This window comes from Pinus tabuliformis, chromosome 1_1 (genome assembly GCF_031772625.1).
Source record: "Pinus tabuliformis cultivar Carrire ecotype Pingquan chromosome 1_1, CPIR1, whole genome shotgun sequence".
Taxonomy (NCBI): Eukaryota; Viridiplantae; Streptophyta; class Pinopsida; order Pinales; family Pinaceae; genus Pinus; species Pinus tabuliformis.
In genome coordinates, this window is record NC_142297.1 from 594,901,820 (window position 1) to 594,915,844 (window position 14,025).

General features: G+C 37.3%; 1 protein-coding gene across 1 annotated transcript; it reads right to left on the reverse strand.

The window, feature by feature from the left end:
- Positions 1-12,808: 12,808 nt before the first annotated feature.
- On the reverse strand, positions 12,809-13,333 carry LOC149214673 (aspartic proteinase nepenthesin-1-like). Its single transcript, XM_089389467.1, has one exon. The coding sequence runs from the start codon at positions 13,331-13,333 to the stop codon at positions 12,809-12,811; it is 525 nt and encodes a 174-aa protein (XP_089245593.1).
- Positions 13,334-14,025: the final 692 nt, after the last annotated feature.

Consider the following 14,025-nt stretch of genomic DNA (forward strand, 5'->3'; position numbering starts at 1 on the left):
GTCCATATGTTCTGAAGCCTATGCTAGTACATCCAGTCCTCTTCTCTTATTTCTTGGTGCTACTACCATCCTTGGGTTCCTTATCAAACATCTGAATTTGATATTGATTAATTCCCTACTCAACTTCCTGCACTTTTTCTTTAATTTCTTGTTCTTTTTCTGCCACAGTCCTAGATGTAACATTGTATTATCATGAATTATTTTTTCTACTTTGCTTTGCTCCTTTAATGCTTCATTTTCTTGTTTAATGTGCCTGTTTAAAACCTCCAATTCAAACACTTCTTGCTTCAATGATTGGATTTGTGCTTCTTGTACTATGTGAGGCAGAGTGGATGATGTGCTCGGGCCTGCAGCTGTCTTCTCTAAGGATTCGAGATAATCATACACCTCTTGCTGATTTGGATCTATTTCGGGTGTTTTCCTTGGGTTTACTTCAAAGTCTTGTTGAGGAGGAGAATTGATTTCTAATTCTGGCCGAGAAGGACTTACATCAACATCTGGAGGACTGATTTCAATACTTGGCTGAGGATGAGGTGGGCTACGGCCAGCTGGAGGTTTTTCGGGTGTTTCCCCACCCAAGTCAATGAAGTGGGGTCCTTTTAATTGTGTTTTCCTCCACTTTCCTCTAAGCCTGTTGCTTCTTCTTAGATACTGTGGGCTAGTGCTCTCTTCTTCCATGCTTTGTTTTCCTTTTTCTTTCTTCTTGGCTATAGCAGCTTGCTTTCGAAGATGCACTAGTCTCTCAGACAACACTTGATATTCTTCCTCTAAAGATGGCTCTGGTGATTGGTAGACATCTTCTATGTTCCTTTTTCCTTTCAATTTCCTATGTTTTCTATCCTTAGTTCTTTCCTCCTTCTCCTTTGACCAACTGCTTTAGTTTTGCTAATAGGAGAGTCTTGGATTATTTCACTTTTTTCTTTTCTCCTATCCTTCTTGGTGTTTTTGGTGTACTGCTTTCAGGTGCCTCAGATGGCTCTTGAAAGTATTTTCTTACTAAAAACCATTTCAAGGTATCTTTGTTTTTCTTCAATTGGTCTTCAATCAAAATCCTCACAAGCCCATGATGATATAAATGAGGTTCTATGTGTTCTATGTTCTTTTAGACTGTTGTGCACATCTTTTTCAAGCTCAACAATAAGAAATAGGGCAGATTAAAAGTTTGGTTCTCTAAGAAGTTCATCAATAACCTAGTATGATACATGTACATTGCTCCAAAACGGCCTTCACAAGTGATGAACTTTTGAATGGTTAACAGTAAGGTGGCCCACTCTTCTTTTAATGCATGAATAGGAATTCCTTTTGTGAATAGAATAACGTTCATACCTGGGTTACGTAATATGACTTTCCATGCCTGTTCGTCCAAACTTTTGTTTTTAAACCAATGTTCACCTTCCTGGGGCAGGTCTGTGGCAGCTGCTATGGATGCTTCAGTGACCGTGAACTTAAGGTCTCCAATTTCCACCACCTGGCCATTGAAAGACCTTCCAAAGGCTTTTGTTATCTCCTTATTGTGGCCCTTAAATTTTTGAATGAAACGTAGCCATTTTGCCTTCTTCAGCAAGTCTTTTACTTGAGGGTATCCTTCTAAGAACTTAGGCCCTTCCGGTTCTACCCTCAATAACCGTCCCATCCTTTCCTCTGTTTGAAATTCAACTACGTGTGAGGGTTTAGCAGAGGTAAGATGGCTAGGTTGCAGGGTTTATGGAGAAAAAAAAAGTGTCTGAAAATGGAAGATAAGCGGAAAAAGAGGATGATAAGCCGAGGTGAGTTCACGAAATGGAGTGGAGACGTATGTGAATGAGGTGGTAATGTAGCTGTGGCTTTAACAAAATGGCAGGGTAGTGAAGTGAATTCGGAATTTTTGAACTGAATGGCTGTGTAGGAGATGTTACACGTTTATGAAATGGCTGTGAAAAGTGCAGTGGAGAGGAGCTGTAATTAAATGGGTTACATCTCATGATGACAAGTGGGGTTTGAAAGTGCAGTCAACTATGAGTTAAACCCGAAAATTAATCATGAAACCATTTAGGGAATAAATGCATGGTTCATGGAGTAATGTCGTGGAATGGTAATGGAGTTATCATGGTAATCATTGCATATAGTGGAGCTTTAAGGTTTAATAACTATGCAAAATTGTGCCTTTGGTTGCTATTTGAAAGAAATTTTTACTCATACCTTGGAATCCTTGTCATTTGTTGTCCATTAGCCCTTAATCAACTACTCCTTATTGATGTCTGTAGATGCTCCATGTCTTCATAGCATATGCTTAGTCACAACTGCATTTTCATGATTATTGAACTAACATCTTGACTGTTAATTTGAAAAACAGAGTGGTGGCTGTGGAAACTGACACAGCAACCACTTGGCTGAATAAAGATAGTTAGATAATAACTAATTGAATGTAAATGGTCATGAAAGAGACTTTTATTGATGAAATGGATGAAATGGAGTAGAGTGAAATGAAAATGAAATGGAGTGGGATGGAAATGAAGTGAAGTGAAAGTGGAAAAGAAAGAGAGTTTTTTTTTTTGGAAAATATAGAGTGTCAGGTGTCCCTGATTTTTACTCTACATTTTTTGTATAAGACTGCCAATCAGTGATTGGTTTTCAGGCTTATACAATTTATTTATTTTTTAACAGAAAGGAACAAAGGCTAGGCTGGTGGAGAAGAAGGATTCTTCTTCACCAGCCTTATTGCAAAATTCTCTTGAAACATTTTGACAAATTCCTCTTTTGAGAGTGGCTTATGATAAATCTTTAATCTGTGGCCATTCACAATAAGAGGGATTTGAAATTCATCAATGGTCTTGATTCTTACTGCTCCATTGCTAAAGACTTTTTCAATCTCATATGGCCCAAGCCAATGGGTCTGAAATTTACCTTTGAAGTCTTTAAACTTGGAATCAAATAGTAATGCCCAATATCCCTCTTGAAACTTTTTCTCTTTCATGTATCTGTCATGCCACTTAGCTCTTTGATGTTGAGCTAGATCAGTTCATAGGATTGCTTCTTGTCTGATCTCATCTAGCTCATTCAGCTACTCCATTATGTGCTTTTGGGCTTCTGATAGATCCATCCCCAACTGAACTGCCATCTTGAAAGTTTTGACTTAAAACTCAATGGGGAGCGGGACTTCTTTCCCATAAACAAGTTCATAGGGAGAATGTCTTGTTGTATTCCTCCATGTATTTTTGTAGGCCCATAAGGCTTCAGGAAGCCTTTCTACCCAATCTCTTCTATGTAGATGAACAGTTTTGGTGATGATGCTTTCAATAACTTTGTGTGTAGACTCCACTTGGCCATTTGCTTGCGGATGGTAAGGAGTAGACTTTCTGTGCTTGATTTTGTATTCTTCCATTAGCTTCTCCATCATGTTGGATGTAAATTGACTTCCCTGACCTGTCAAAATTTCTCTTGGGACACCAAAGCAAGTAACAATATCCTCATAAAGAAAACTAACAACTGAATTTTCAGTAGCAGAAAGTAATGCTTTGGCTTCTACCCATTTAGTGACATAATCAGTGCATACCAATATATACTTCTTTTGTTTAGATGGTGGATTAATGGGTCCAGTGAAATCTAAAGCCCATTTTTCAAAGGGTTCGATGAGTACTTGTGGTTGTAATGGAATTTCATTTGAAAGATTCGGTTTCCCTACTCTTTGGCAGCTGTCACACCTTTTGACATATTCTTTTGTATCTTTGAAGAGGGAAGGCCAATAATATCCTAAAGAAAGGATTTTATAGGCCATCCTTTTGTCAGCAAAGTGTCCACCACATGGTTCATCATGGCATGCCTTGAGGATGTCAGGCATTTCATCTTCCCTAACACATCTTCTGATCACACAATCTGGCCCTGTTTTAAACAATTCGTTAGAAATCCATGAATATTTTGAACTCTTCTGAATAATTCTTCTTCTTTCACTAGGAAATAGATGTGGAGGTAGTTTCCCTGTAACCAAATAGTTAGCAATATCTACATACCAAGGAGTCTTAGTAGTTACTACAAATAAATATTCATCTGGAAACTTATCCTCTACAAGAGAATTTTCTTTAGTTTTTTGGATCCTAGACAAGAAATCAGTTACTGTATTTTGTTTCCCTAGTCTATCCAACACAGCAATATTGAATTCCTATAGAAGTAAGAGCCATCTTGTAACTCTGCCATTAGTAACAGGTTTGTTTATTAGATATCTAATCGCAGAATGATCAGTATGGACAAAAGTTTCATAGCCTGTTATATAATGTCTAAACTTATTGATTGCATGAACAACAATTAAGAACTCTTTTTCAGTCACAGTATAGTTCAACTCAGTGGGCCTCAAATTTTTACTGGTATAGTAAATGGCATAAGGATCTAAATCCTTTTGACCCAACACAACTCCTAGAGCTGTATTTGAAGCATCTGTAGAAATATGGAAAGGAAGTTTCCAATTTGGCTCTCTCAAGATGGGTGCTTCAAATATTCTTGTTTTCAAAGTTTCAAATGCTGATTGACAATCAAGATCCCATTTGAATTCACAGCCTTTTGTAAGAAATTTGAAGAGTGGAGATGCTATTTTGGTGAATTTTTCTATAAATCTTCTATAGTACCTAGTAAATCCCAAAAAACTTCTAACATCTTTTTGACAATTTGGAATAAGCAACTTGGCGATGACTTCAACTTTTGATCTATCAACTTTAATCCCATCCCCTAAAATGTGATGTCCCAAAACAATACCTTCAGTAAACATCATAAAGTATTTTTCATGACTCAATGAAAGGTTTGTTTCTTTACATCTTATAAGGACTTTTTCCAAATTCTCTAATGCTTCTTCAAATGAATCACCATAAACTGTAAAATCATCCATATAGACCTCTACACAATCATGGATTAGATTAGAAAAGATTCCTAGTACTGCCCTTTGAAATGTTGCGGGTGCATTACATAATCCAAAAGGAAGCACTCGGTAAGAAAAAGTTCCCCATGGACAGGTAAAGGTGGTCTTATCTTGATCTTCAGGTGCTACCTGAATTTGGTTATAGCCACTAAAACCATCCAAAAATGAAAAGTACTTTTTGCCTGCTAGAGTATCTAATACCTGATCAATAAAGGAAAAAGGAAAGTGATCCTTCAAAGTTTCTTTATTCAATTCCCTGTAATCAATGCATACCCTCCATTTACCATTCTTTTTAGGTACTATAACCAAAGGAGAAACCCATCGGCTATCTGAAATTGGATAAATGAAGTTTACATTGAGTAGTTTTTGGAGCTCTTCTTTCACTATATCCCTAAGATTTGGATTCATCCTTCTCTGAGGTTGTCTAATTGGTCTATTGTTTTCCTCGATGTAGATGTGATGAATGCAAGTCTTAGGGTCAATACCTTTCATATCAGTATACTCCCATGCAAATGCAGTAGAATATTTTTGCAAGATTTTGGTTAGCTCTTCCTGTTGTGATTTTTCCAAGTTTTTGTTGATATTCAATGTTTTAGCTGGTAAAATCTCAATGGCGGAACTACCAAAATCTTCCATAGAGTAAAGAGACATTTTTCTAGATGATAGATACTCAATGTCAGAATCTAACTGAAATTATGTGTGATCATATTCTGAAGATGTTTCAAAGTTTTCTAATGTGTTCAGAATTTGACTATCTTCACTGATTTCAGAAATGGTAAATACAGGTTTTATAGTGTCCTCATCATCGACCCATTCATTATCTCCTACTTCTGTAATTGCTTTTGCTGGAGGATACAGATTTAATTTCTTTGTCGAATTACCATCAGAAATATACATATCCCCAGATATACAACTGATAAAAGCATCAGTTGTGGCTAGCCAAGGTCTTCCTAAGATGAGTGGGTGCCCTCATAGATTACTCTTGGAAGTTAAAATCATGAAATCTACTGGATATTCCGAAGTATCTAAGGAGACCGAAATGTCTTCTAATACACCATCTGGTTTGATAATTGATCGATCTGCAAGTTGCAGTAGAGTAGGTGTAAAAAGAAGATTAGGAAGTTTTAGCTGTTCCATAGTCTATCTACTCATAATGTTGATAGCAGCCCCTAAATCAATCAAAGTATTTGGAATTTCTACCCCATTGATATGTGTTTTGACAATTGGACTACCGGGATCTGCATACTTCTGCATGGTAATTTTTCCCATCATGATATCTGCAATTTTTCCTACCAGGTGGATTCTTCTTGTATCTCTTGGTTTCCTTCCTGGTCTTTTGAGACTCAACTCCTTTACTGTTTTTGCTAGAATAGGAATCTCTCTAATGGCTTGTAGCAAGGGAATCTTGATATAGACATTCTTTAATTCATCTAGAAAATCACAGTCAGGCAACAAGATTTGTTTTTCCACTCTTTTGTCAATTTGTAATCTTTTAGGAAAAAAAGGTGTGGATGAAGATGTAGGTTGCTCAACTATAGGAGTTTTGGGGGTTGACTCTTTTTCTTTTTCTTTTTGAGTGCTTTGGTTTTGAAGAGATGCTTCAGAACCTTTATTGGCTTCAAGAGAATCTTCCTCAGAAATGCTTTGCTTTTGAGCATCTATAGAAGGCTTTTCTAAAACTCTACCAGATCTGAGTTGTACATCATTGAGAGGAACAATCACATAGGTAGGAAATTGTTGTCCTTCTACCATGTAAGCATTTTGAGGGTTTTTATTATTGGGATTTTGCAATGGCTGGGAAGGTATTGATTTGTCTTTTGTTGGAATGGAAGCAAGAGTTGGGAATTTGGATTTTGTTGAGAAGGTTGTTATTCTTGTGGAAATGGCAATGAGAGTTGTGGATTTTGATTTGGAAGTTGTGGAGCTTGTTGATTTTGAAAAGATGGAGGATATTGTTAAAATTGAGCAAATCTCCCATAAGGATTTTGCATACCTTGTACCCATGATTGAAATGGATTTTGAGGTTGGGACCAAGGTTGTTGCCAAGGATTCCAATTTGGTGGGGGTTGAAAGTTTGTGGGGTTGTTAAACCCTTGATTTTGTTGCCCCTGCCAAGGTCTCCTTGAAACAAAACAGAGAGACTCAATTGAATTTGGGTCTTCTTGAAAGACAGCTTTGAGGCCAGGAACTGAAGGACAATCCTTGGTCTCATGGCTTTCTGAACAAATCATACATGTTTCTACAACTTTTGCATCCAAGGGGCATTCCCTTAGAGCATGTTTCTTCCTACATTTTGGACAAAAGATGGCCAAAGCTTCACCTTCTGCTTTCTACTTGTTTTGTATCTTAAGGGTGTCTAGTTGCTCACTAAGACTCCCTAAAATATCAGTTTTGAACTCATCAAGCATGTTGCCAATTTCGGCCCTACTTACTGATCCAGTTGCAAATTTGTTTGCTCTAATGAGAGAAGGATCTCTAGGCTCTTTTCCAGTTTTAGGTTTTCCCCTTTAGAGATGGACACATAACTCTGCTATATCATGAAGTGGAAGTTGAGATATATCTCCTTTTCCCATCATGTTCAAAATATCTATCCATTCATCTCTAATAGCTTTTAATAGAAGGGCTTTCAAGGTTTCCTCATCTAGGTTATTCATTTTTTCTCTTTTCAGGTTGTATTGAAATATTTCAAGTAAATCCTCCAAGTTTTCATCTTCTTTGTGCACCATTTTGAATACCTCATCCTTATGATTGGTGGGCATACAATAATCCAGGTATCTATCCAAAAATGTTTGTTTCATATCATTCCAAGTCCTAATATATTGAGTGTATAATCCCATGAACCATTTTAGAGCAGCTCCCTTCAATGTTGAAGGAAACAATTCGAGTTTTTTAGAGTCTTCCATATAATCATAAGTTCGGCACACAACTTCAAACTCAAATAGAAATGTTTCAGGATCCTCACTTCGCAACCCATAAAAGTTTGGGAGGATAGATGGTGAGATGTTTTTCATTGTTGTTCGAGATTCCTCATCAACTATAGGAAATCCAAATGAGTTATCTCCATCCCTATTTCCCCCGTTGTTACCTCTACCTCCTCCATTGTTTCCTCCTCCTCTACCTCTACCTCTACCTCCTCCAAATCTGTTTACTACTTCCTCTGTCATGATAGTTTCCTCAGAGATTTTAGAGTCCTCTGATTCTTCTATTAATGGCGAATGAGGAGGAATTTCTCCCTCTTCTTCTTCAAGTGATTCTACTTCCTTGATTACAATGTGTTTTCCTGTAGAAGTAAAGAAAGGGTCTTTTCCTAACTCAGATTTGGTGGATAGTGTGGGAGAGTCTCCTAATTCAGCTGCTACCCCTTGAATTCCAGGAATCCTAAGGCTAGGAGTGTGAGTTGGAGATGATGGAGGTGTATCTTGTCTATACCTTGAAGTAGATGGAGTTGTAAAAATCGAACTCTTGGTTCTAGCTATAAACATTCCCCTAGAATCTCTTGCTCTATGCATGTCATTTTTTTATTTTTCTTCAAGTCGAGCTAATAATTCTTTTTATGATCTTCCAAATCACTCTAGGTGCAAGAAGAGAGCATACTCAAAAAATTATTGAACCAATAACTCTCTTTTCTGATCCTCCAGGTCACTCTAGGTGCAAGAGGAGAGCATAATTTGAGAAGTTATCAATTTTTACCTTCCTTGAAATTTTCTTGTTTTTTTTTTTAAGAAATTGGCTACCTAGTTTCACTTCCCTGGCAACAACGCCAAAATGTTTGTTCAATTTAGTGTGTCCTAAATTGCTATATAAATTGTCAATCCGAGAGTCGTAAACTACTGAAGTGAGGTGCACTATATATGCAAGATAACCGATTTCTTTACTTCTTTGTCATTTTTTATTTTTGGTTTGTTTTTGGGTTTATCTTTTGTTGATTCCCTGATGTGAGATGGCAATTCTAAAAGTCAAGTATGGATATAAGTGTTCAAGGCAATGGTGACCTTTAAAATGATTTCCAAACTTCAAAGTTTTCAAAAAGGTTTTAAACCTTGCAATGATGAAATCAATTCCTAAGAGAGAATAAAAATGTGCCTATATTCTAATTAAACCAAACAGTGAGCTAGTGACTATGAAACCCAGTATCCTTGCTGTTGTATAAAAAGAAACTGAACTCAAAGAAATTCAAAAACTGCAAGCAAAGTAAACTAAGTCATATTACATCAACTCATATTTTGACCCCTCACTATTTGACTCACTCTGGTTATAGGAGGTAATCATAAACAAATTGAGTAATCTGATATCTAATTTGCATAAAATGAAACTAAGATCAAACTACGCATTCATACTTCAATCCCTCACCATTTGATTCGCTCTGGCTATAGGAGGTAACTGAAAATGACATGAGTAATCTAATGACTAACTTGCAGAAAAATAACTAATATCAAACTACGCATTCATACTTCCATCCCTCACCATTTGACTCGCTCTGGCTATAGGAAGTAACTGAAAATGACATGAGTAATCTAATATCTATCTTGCAAAAAAGTAAATGAACAAAACAAAACTAAAAGAAATAAACAGTGCTGGAATTAGAACTAAGAAAATAAATCAGCAGAAGGACAAGATAATTCCATGTCATTAGTCATTAAAAAGCTATGTGCAATTGCCCGAGCTGTCTATTAGAACCTGAAATAAAGACACTGATCAGTTAACAGCATTAGAAATCATAAAAAACTATGGACAACAACTAACATGAATACCATAAGCAGTGTAATATATACAAGCAAACAATTATGGCATCAGTAATGTAAAGGAAGAAAGCATGAAACTATACAGCAATTACAGAACCTTGGTGTGTACAGAGGCCCTCTGCACAACCTCGGCCAATCAGCAATCAACCACGAATTGAGCTTAAAAACAGTGTCTTCTCATGTATTAAAATGCAGTCATAACATAAGGAACAAGTCACGGCACAGTGGGTTCGTAAACAGTCAATATTACATTCAAAAAGCTAGCTAATATGCATATGAGAACGCTTTATTTATAACAGAGGATGACACAACTACTTTCCTAAACTCTACACTGATAAACAGACACGTGAATAACCACGTCCAGAAATCTAGCATGATGGTAGCCGTGAAAATTAAATCCAAGGAGGGTGGCTATTAGATTCGGTTCATGGAGTAGTCCACAGGTGTTAGCACGCCTCCTGAGATTTAGGAATTTGCCACGCAAGTCTTCACGTGGTGAAAAACAGAGTTCTGCCACCATAAAACTCTTAGGTTGACCATCGCTTGACTGTCTTTGACCACGGCCTTCTGTGAAGGATTCGGCTAAACCAAGAGGACACGTTCCATGTCCACATCATTTGCAACTTGCCCATGTGGTCGGATTCTCCTGTAGACACCTGTAACATAGACTTCAACAAAAATGCCGTGGAAAGTTGAGCTCGTTGTGGAAAGTGACAAGATTCCGCAGCTGACTGAGCAAAAATCTAAATCAAATAGCAATCACAAGACATAGTTAGGAAACCATTTTATATGCTCTTTTTAAACTAATATGCAATGATTTGACAGCTTAGGAGGTCCAGGTAAATGGAAAAAGGCTAAAAAGGTGTATAGGGAAGATGCAAGTTTGGGACTCAACAGAAGGTGTCAAAGACATAAACTTCATAGACAGCCAGTTGGTTTCCCATTTTCATTGAAACTAGAACCTAAGATTAATGATAGAGAACACATAAAATGAGTTTGGGTTTTCAATAATATTAGATTATTCATAGCGAGCATGATAGTCACCTAATAACATTGATTTAAATATATATATATATATATATATATATATATATATATATATATATATATATTAAATTGATAAAAAATAAAAATAAAAACAAGTATACAATTAAGTTATGAACATTGATTTAAAAATATATTTGTATATTATGTGTGTGTGTGTGTGTGTTATAGAAATATATTTATATGTTAAATATAGATATATTAGGTTTATCTATTTATATTTTAATCCTATATTTAAATAAATTCGAACAATTTTAACATGAAGTAAGGTTATGATTATTTATTTACTAAATGTAAATATGAAGATTTAACTCTAGATTTAAAGGAACTCACATGAAGCAATGAAATTTAAAAATTAAATTTTATCACCAAATAAATATAAATATCAATATTTAACTATCTGAAAATTACCTTTACTAAGATTATAATGAAGCCATTAGTGCAAACACAAAATTAAACTTTACCCAATGTCAATATTTGATTTGACTGTACATGCAAACCATTGGTGCAAACTGTTGGACACCTAATCCTAAGTGGGTTAGTGTGGAAGTCGAATGGACAAAAGGAGTCCAAGAGACCTTGGGATCTGAAACCCAAGAGTCACATATTTGTACTATAAATGTATATCTATTGTTAATAAAAAATGTACTGCATGATTTATCTTTCATATTGTTTTTGTTGTCCATGTGTGTTTAACATGGTATCAGAGCGGGCGATCTCCTGCCCTGCTCAAATATGAGCCACTTGTTTTCCGTGGCCTTTCTTACATGCCAGTCCTGTACATTCATATAATTGTCAGTACTGCTATATTAGGAGGTGCCTGACAGTCCCTGCGATTCTTGACCTACCACTCTGTTGTTTACCAAATATGCATCTGTTAGCGTGCATGCAATTCTGAAATTAGTCAGAAATTTGTGGCGACCACAGTGCGTTTAAATGCTATACCAGGAATCATATGAATCTCACCCCTCTGTCCATAACGCATCTGTCATAACGCTCTCTGGCGCACCAGCACTGTCTCTGTCCATATACGCTCCATTTAAAAGCGTTGCACCACCTTCTTTGTACCTTTATTCCTTCAGACCTGCTCCACCTGCGATTTAGCGTTATTCATTGCCAGACCTGCTCCATCTGTGATTTTCCATATAATGAGCTGCGTTGCTGATGGTGTCAGCTGCCTGAAGCGGATTCTAAACCGTTCTGTTGGGTGTCAGTATATGTTTTATTCTTGCAGTGAATAGTCCGCCCTCCAAATTGTTTGGTATAGTCTGCCCTCCAAAACTGTTGGGTGAATATTCTGCGTACTTCAAGAAAATGGTTGCTGCGATTGAGGCCATGAAGATCACCAGATATTTTCTCAGATCCATCCTGGTCTGACATAGCTGGAAATAGTTTTGGGGAACGATCATATTTCCTTTACTACTTCCAAAAGCCATTTCAATCCAGCAGAAGGCGAAACTTTCAAATCCGGCAAGCTTCCATTTATTTTCTTACTGTTCCATCCGTTTGGTGCTTCATCTTCTCCTGTCACTCAGAATTCAAATATATAAAATCCATGGAATTCGCCAGCCTTCGAAGTTTGTGTGTATATTGATCATCATTATTATTATCGATATTGTTGGGCGCTATTATAGTTTGCCCTACGTTAGAGGCCCTCATTTCGCAGCTCTTCATTTTCGAAAAAAAATGATATTTTGCCGTTTCTGGCAACTCAAATGCTTGGTGCAGCGAGTGGAGTTCTTGATGAGGATTATTGGAGTATGCAAGGGCTGAAATAATGGCGGCATCTAACAGCCATGCTGGATCACAGTCTTCGGCCTTAATCATTTGAGAGAGCGTCACAGTATTATCTCTGCTCCGTTCATGATTTTCCATGACCGTCTGTCATAAATGAAAATAAAGAGTTACCCTGACATGGTAAAGAGATGTGCTGTATGCAACTGGCGAAGTCCTTTTTTGCGTTCGTGGTATCAAAGCAAGAGGCCGAGTTATGCTATGAGGCTGAGAATAGCAGCGTAGGTATGCTGAGCTTATTCCGTTGTGACCGTAACTTCATTTGCTGGGACTGTGTGCCAATTTTAGGATTAAATTTGCGTCGTATTGAGGATGTGTCTATGAATCGAAAAGTTGAGCCAAATAACTAGGGCCAACTGTCAAGAAAATCTATGGGCAAATGGTAATCCGCTCCCCTGAAATGAAAAGTGATAATGGGAAATTTTGGCAGAGACCCTCTCGATGCAGGGGGTTTATAGCACAGGTCCAGCCCAATTTGAGAGCCATCCGCTACAGGAAGCTTAATTAAAGAACTCAATTCTTGTTTCACTGCATCGTAACCGGCTTGTTCCATATATGTTACAGTCGATCCAGAGTCGATAATAAAGCCTCCACTGCCATCAGATTGAAGGTTGAAAGTATCTTTCTTGATATTCAACAATTTTCCGCCAACGCTGATGTCGTCCAGAGAAAGATAATAGAAGGTCGATTCTTGACTGTTTTGGACTATGGGAGTCGAACTCGAGACCTTGCCGCTCAATCTTGCAGATTCTCCAAACATCAAAGGGTTGCGCTTCCATCGACCATGTAAGAAAGAGGCGGCGGTGTGATAGGCACAAGATATCAAAGAACGCACATTCGAGAGAAAGAAACAACGAGGAGGCAATTCCATTTATTGTTTGTTTATATTTGTTCTAATATTTCAACACTTGTTGATCTTGCTGAGTACTGGACAAATTTTCCCCTTAGGTGTGACTGTGTTTGACCTCAAGTATGACATGATATATCAGCTGGGCTGTCATGAGCTTCCTGATTTCTGAGTTGACACGTATTTGCAGTCATTTGGGGAACTATACATTAAGGAAGGGGTCGTATAGTTGCTGATGTAATGTGGGTGAAGGCAGTCCTTGCGTGGGACTAATATCTTGTGAAAGAGGGCTCAATTACAACTATCCTGAAGCTTATTCTCTGAGTATTGTATTGTTGGACAGTGCCATAAAAAAAAACACACCAGGCCCCTCTATCCTCCTTAATATTCTCTGTGCATGCTGGTAACAAGTTAGTGAAGGATTGTTGCTGATTAGTGGAGGTCAAACTACCCTATGAAATACCTATTCGAGCTGCCTCTTAAATCTGGGTTATTTGCTGAAGTTGGGGTCTCTGATATACACATATTTCTTGCTCCAAAAGCTTGCTGCTGATACTATAAAAGGAGGACTATAAACTCAGATCTTTATAGTACCAGAAAGTGCCCAGTTGGATCCTGCTGAAGAATGGAGCATGCTTTGTTGGAAGTTAAATTCTCAGATCTCTGTTATTATTAGAGTTGATATATCAGGGGTATATGTAATCCATTTCTGTAGT

Coding starts and splice junctions, on each gene's coding strand:
- LOC149214673 (XM_089389467.1), bottom strand. CDS start 13,333: ATGGAATTGCCTCCTCGTTGTTTCTTTCTCTCGAATGTGCGTTCTTTG.